Below are 6,365 nucleotides of genomic sequence, written 5' to 3' on the forward strand. Positions count from 1 at the left end.
TTTCTTCCAAGGAGCAAGCATCTTTTAATTTCATGGCTGCAGTCACCATCTGCAGTGATTTTGGAGCCCCCAAAAATTAAGTCTGTCACTGTTTCCACATCCCAGCCATAAAGAGATGGGACCAGATGCCATGATCTTAGTTTTCTGAATGTGGGGTTTTAAGCCAACTTTTTCACTCTCCTCTTTCACTTTCATCAAGAGGCTCTTTAGTTCTTCTTCGCTTTCTGCCATAAGTGTGGAGTCATCTGCATATCTGAGGTTATTGGTATTTCTCCCGGCAATCTTGATTCCAGCCCAGCGTTTCTCATGATGCACTCTACATATAAGTTAAATAAGCACAGTGACTATATACAGCCTTGACGTACTCCTTTCCCAATTTGGAACCAGTCTGTTGTTCCATGTCCGGTTCTAACTGTTGCTTCCTGACCTGCATACAGATTTCTCAAAAGGCAGGTCAGGTGGTCTGGTATTCCCATCTCTTTCAGAATTTTCCACAGTTTGTTCTGATCCACAGTCAAAGGCTTTGGCATAGTCAATAAAGCAGAAGTAGATGTTTTTCTGGAACTCTCTTACTTTTTCAATGATCCAACAGATGTTGGCAATTTGATCTCTGATTCCTCTGCCTTTTCTAAATCCAGCTTAAACATCTGGGAGTTCACAGTTCACATACTGTTGAAGCCTGGCTTGGAGAATTTTGAGCATTACTTTACTAGCGTGTGAGATGAGTGCAATTGTGCGGTAGTCTGAGCATTCTTTGGCATTGCCTTTCTTTGGGATTGGAATGAAAACTGACCTTTTCCGGTCCTGTGGCCACTGCTGAGTTTTCCAGATTTGCTGGCATATTGAGTGCAGCACTTTCACAGCATCATCTTTGAGGATTTGAAATAACTCAACTGGAATTCCATCACCTCCACTAGCTTTGTTTGTAGTGATGCTTCCTAAGGCCCACTTGACTTCACATTCCAGGATGTCTGGCTCTAGGTGAGTGATCACACCATCGTGATTATCTTGGTTGTGAAGATCTTTTTTGTATAGTTCTGTGTATTCTTGCCACCTCTTCTTAATATCTTCTGCTTCTGTTCGATCCATACCATTTCTGTGCTTTATGAGCCCATCTTTGCATGAAATGTTCCCTTGGTATCTCTCATTTTCTTGAAGAGATCTCTGGTCTTTCACATCCTATTGTTTTCCTCTATTTTTTTGCACTGATCACTGAGGAAGGCTTTCTTATCTCTCCTTGCTATTCTTCAGAACTCTCCATTCAGATGGGTGTATCTTTCCTTTTCTCTTTTGCCTTTCACTTCTTTTCACTATTTGTAAGGCCTCGTCAGACAACCATTTTGTCTTTTTGCATTTCTTTTTCATGGGGATGGTCTTGATCCCTGCCTCCTGTACAATGTCACTAACCTCCATCCATAGTTCATCAGGCACTCTATCCATCAGATCTAATCCCTTAAATCTATTTGTCACTTCCACTGTATATTCGTAAGGGATTTGATTTAGGTCATACCTGAATAGTCGTTTTCTCTACTTTCTTCAATTTAAGTCTGAATTTTGCAATAAGGAGTTCATGATCTGAGCCACAGTCAGCTCCCCATCTTGTTTTTGCTGACTGTATAGAGCTTCTCCATCTTTGGCTTCAAATAATATAATAAATCTGATTTCAGTATCGGCCATCTGGTGATGTCCATGTGTAGAGTCTTCTCTTGTGTTGTTGGAAGAGGGTGTTTGCCATGACCAGTGCATTCTCTTGGCAAAACTCTATTAGCCTTTACCCTGCTTCATTCTGTACTCCAAGGACAAATTTGCCTGTTACTCCAGTAGTTCTTGACTTCTTACTTTTGCATTCCAGTCCCCTATAATGAAAAGGACATCTTTTTTTAGGTGTAAGTTCTAAAAGGTCTAGGTCTTCATAGAACCATTCAACTGCTTCTTTCTCCAAGCATTTCTTGGAGAAGGCAATGGCACCCCACTCCAGTACTCTTGCCTGGAAAATCCCATGGATGGAGGAGCCTGATAGGCTGCAGTCCATGGGGTCGCTAAGAGGCAGACAAGACTGAGCGACTTCACTTTCACTTTTCACTTTTAGCATTGGAGAAGGAAATGGCAACCTACTCCAGTGTTCTTGCCTGGAGAATCCCAGGGACGGGGGAGCCTGGTGGGCTGCTGTCTATGGGGTCGCACAGAGTCGGACACGACTGAAGTGACTTAGCAGCAGCATTTCTGGTCAGGGTGTAGACCGGGATTACTGTGATATTGAATGGTTTGCCTTGGAAACGAACAGAGATCATTCTGTCATTTTTGAGATTGCATCCAAGTACTGCATTTTTTTTTTGGACTCTTTTGTTGACTATGATTGCTACTCCATTTCTTTTAAGGGATTCTTGCCCACAGTAGTAGATATAATGGTCATCTGAGTTAAATTCACCAATTGTGTGTATCTACATCTGCTTCATTAATCTGTCAGTGGACATTTAGGTTGCTTTCATGCCTTGGCTATTGTAAAGTGTACTACAATGAACACTGGGGTGCATGTATCTTTTTGAATCTTGGCCTTCTCTGGATATATGCCCAGTAGTGGGATTGTTGGGTCATATGGTAATTCTCAGAGAAGGAAATGGCACCCCACTCCAGTACTCTTGCCTGGAAAATCCCATGGAAGGAGGAGCCTAGTGGGCTGCAGTCAATGGGGTCGCTAAGAGTCAGACATGACTGAGCAACTTCTCTTTAACTTTTCACTTTCATGCATTGGAGAAGGAAATGGCAACCCACTCCAGTGTTCTTGCCTGGAGAATCCTAGGGACAGGGGAGCCTGGTGGGCTGCTGTCTATGGGGTCGGACACGACTAAAGTAGCTTTGATTTGCATTTCTCATTTAGTTCTAAGAGTCGGACACGACTGAAGTGACTTAGCAGCATGGTAATTCTACTTTAAGTTTTCTGAAACTCCACATTGTTCTCCATAGCGGCTGCACCAATTTACATTCCCACCAACAGTGTAGGAAGGTTCCTTCCTCTTCACTCTCTTCAGCATTTATTATTCATAGACTGTTTGATGGCTATTCTGACTGGTGTGAGGGTGATACCTCGTTGTGGCTTTGATTTGCATTTCTCATTTAGTGATGTTGAGCTTTTTGGCCATCTGTATGTCTTCTTTGAAAAAATATCTATTTCAGTCCATTTTTTGAGTGGGTTGTTTGATCTAGAGCTGCATGAGCTGTTGGTATATTTCAGATTGATCCCTGTTAGTCACTTCATTTGCAAATATTTTCTCCCATTCTGCAGGTTGTCTTTTGGATTTGTCTATGGATTCCTTTGCTGCACAAAAGCTTTTAAGTTTAACTCAGTCCCATTTATGTCTGTTTTTTTCATTACTCTAGGTAGGAGGTAGATCCAAGAAGATATTGATGTGACTTGTGGCAACTAGTGTTCTGCCTATGTTTTCCTCTAGGAATTTTATAGTATCTGACTTTACATTTAGGTGTTTAATCCATTTTGAGTTTGTATTGTGTTAGAGAACATTCTAATTGAGTTCTTTTACACTGAGTTGTCAGTTTTCCCAGCACCACTTATTGTAGACACTCTTTTCTCCATCATATATTCTTGTTTCCTTTGTTGTAAATTAATTGATGATAAGTGTGTGGGTTTATTTCTGGGCTTTCTGTTCTGTTGCATTGATCTCTATTTCTGTTTTTGTGCCAGGACCATATTGTTTTGATGATTGTAGCTTTGTAGTATAGTCTGAAATCAGAGAGTCTGATTCCTCCAGCTCTGTTTTTCTTTCTCTTGGTTGCTTTGGCTATTAGGGGTCTTTTGTGTTTCCATACAAATTTTAAAATACAAATTTTTCTAGTTCTGTGAAAAATGTTATTGGTATTTTGATAGGGCTAGGGATTGCCTTAGGGTAGTATAGTCATTTTCACAGTATTGATTCTTCCAATCCAGGAACATGGTACCTTTCCAGCTGTCTGTGTCATATTCAGTTTCTTCATCAATGTCTTATAGTTTTCAGAGTATAGATCTTTTGCTTCTTTAGGTAGGTTTATTCCAAGGTATTTTATTCTTTTTGATGTGATTATAAATAGGACTGTTTCCTTAATTTCTCTTTCTGGTCTTTTGTTAGCAATTTTTAGTTAAGAGGACCTGTTCCTATTTTAGAAACCAGTGTTTAGTGACTTATCCTTCTCACACTTGTGTATTCACCTTAGGCCTAACCTAGGGCACCTCACCTCCAATTCTGATCCCAAATTTGTCCCAGAGAGCCTCAACCTTATAAATGCTCCTAGAATCTAACAGGCTTCTTTGTATTTTTTTATGTCCTTGCAGCCTTTGCACACCTGCCAACGCTGATGCAACATTTGGCTGATAACTACAAACACTGGAAGACATTAGATGACCTAAAGTGCAAAAGTCTGAGGCTTCCATCTGACAGTTAAAGCCAGGACAGAGGAGGTGACCTCTGGATCGGCAAAGGGCACTGTGAATCACAGTAGTGTAAGAAGCGTTCCTTCATAATGCAAATGACAGGTATAGGTTAAGGAGCTAATGTTTAATATCTGACCTTGAATCATTCAACTTCCCAAATTTCATTTTTAGAAAACTACGTTCTGTGAAGAAAAATATTAATATATGTTCTTTGGAACAATCACTGAGTGATGGAACACACACATGGCAAAACCCATTGCCCTGCTGTAACCTGTGTGCTCTCATCAAACCACGCAGCTGACTCACTGTAACTAGCAGGGCACGTGCAGCAGACTTGGTGCCCACGTGCCCACCATCTGTGGAGGATGGACCATGAGGCTTTGCTAGTGTTTAGCTCATCCTTTGCCATCAAAGTCTCTATCATGGTTTGGCTTGACTATTTTCCTCAAGAGCATCAATCTAAAAGATGCCTAAGAATATCTAATTTTTAAAAACCTATATAAAATGAGCAAAACAACTGGGACCAAACTGCTGATAAACTAGTTTCAGAGCCTCCATGGCTAGGTGGTTCTTCTGACTAATGGTGTGACACTCAAATTAGAATACAGCCTTGGCCTAGTGAGTGCCTTCTTTAGACTGGTATCAGCAGCCTGCATAGCCCTCTCTCCCAAAAAAGGATTCATCCTAACAGAAAGCCATCCATGAAGGGGAAGGAAGTGACATCTTGTTTGGGGGTAATCCAAGAGCTTTATTTCTGGTTCACAGAGGCAGTCACAAGGCACTACAGTGAGTGTTATACACAAGCCATTAATCTGACTACCCTTGGACAAGCTTGTTTTTTAAAAAAATTTATATACATTTGCTGTTTAAAATTTTTTATTAGAGCAATCTAAATTTTCTGGGTTTAAGTCCATGGAGTATGTTGTGCCATGTTACCAAGGAGAGAGAGAAAGTTTCAAGGTTCAGATGTTTTTAACCTATCTATATTTACGATCATGCCATTTTGCTTTAATGATGTTAAAAAAAAAAAAAAAAAAAAAGACTGCAAGATGTGTAAATATATCAGAAAACAGGCGTATGGGGAAGCAGTAAATACTATTTTAAGCTATTAATTGTATGCTAAAAGCTTCTAAAGCACAAGTGCATATTTTTATACAGCTCTTTTCACAACTTTCTGTGATCTACATCAAGTCAGTCTTGAGATTTTCCTTTCTCTTTTACCAGCCAACCCTTCTGTGTATTATAAATATTAGAGATTTAGTAAACCAAACCTTTGTTCTTCTTTTAGATTCTCTGTACTCCATGCTGCATTCCTAAGAGGGATAAACAGAGATTAAAGTAACTGAACCTGTAGGTACTTTTTTTCAAATGAAATCTGAATGCAGCACACTTGGAACTCGTACATGGGGAAAAATGACTTAATCACTACAAAATGTGCCAATGCTTTTTTCTATGTTTTGTACCAAAAAATGCAAACATATATGACAATTCCATGCCAAGAGAGAAATGTACCTAAATTATTTTTGTTAGATGCTAAGAGAACTTGCTTGGTCAGGAGAGCAGCTAGCTTTGTATTGTAATGCTGCGTTATGTAAATGTGATGAAAATGTTTTTGTGAAGTACTTGTAACTAAATTCCTACAGCCATTTTTCATTCCTAACAGCTGTTTTTATTTTAACTCTTTGGCCTAAATTTTTCATAATTTCAAATTTCCGGTTAAGTGTTCTTTATTTCATGAGTCACACACTTTGTTTTCAGAACACATTAAATTCAGGATGTCAGAATCCCATTTTAAGGAGTTAAATAATTTGTCTAAGCTTCAGAAGCTTGCTTGAGACAACAATCTTTTCCTGACCATCTCGCTTTTGGTTACATTTGGTAAGTGACATTCATCAGATGTCCGACATTTTTCTATATGAACATTATAGCTGACTCAGTTTCA

At 39.5% G+C, this 6,365-nt stretch overlaps 1 protein-coding gene across 5 annotated transcripts in view; it reads left to right on the forward strand.

Moving 5' to 3' along the window:
- Nucleotides 1-6,083, forward strand: part of PDE8B (phosphodiesterase 8B) — a 293,772-nt gene extending 287,689 nt beyond the window's left edge. For all 5 annotated transcript variants that reach the window (XM_070796633.1, XM_019968081.2, XM_019968080.2 and 2 more), the window contains one exon: nucleotides 4,325-6,083. In XM_070796633.1, the coding sequence (XP_070652734.1) occupies nucleotides 4,325-4,434 (110 nt within the window). In that variant the 3' untranslated portion in view covers nucleotides 4,435-6,083. The remainder of the gene's footprint in view (nucleotides 1-4,324) is intronic.
- Nucleotides 6,084-6,365: the final 282 nt, after the last annotated feature.

The sequence above is a fragment of the Bos indicus genome, chromosome 10 (assembly GCF_029378745.1).
Source record: "Bos indicus isolate NIAB-ARS_2022 breed Sahiwal x Tharparkar chromosome 10, NIAB-ARS_B.indTharparkar_mat_pri_1.0, whole genome shotgun sequence".
NCBI classification, from domain to species: Eukaryota; Metazoa; Chordata; class Mammalia; order Artiodactyla; family Bovidae; genus Bos; species Bos indicus.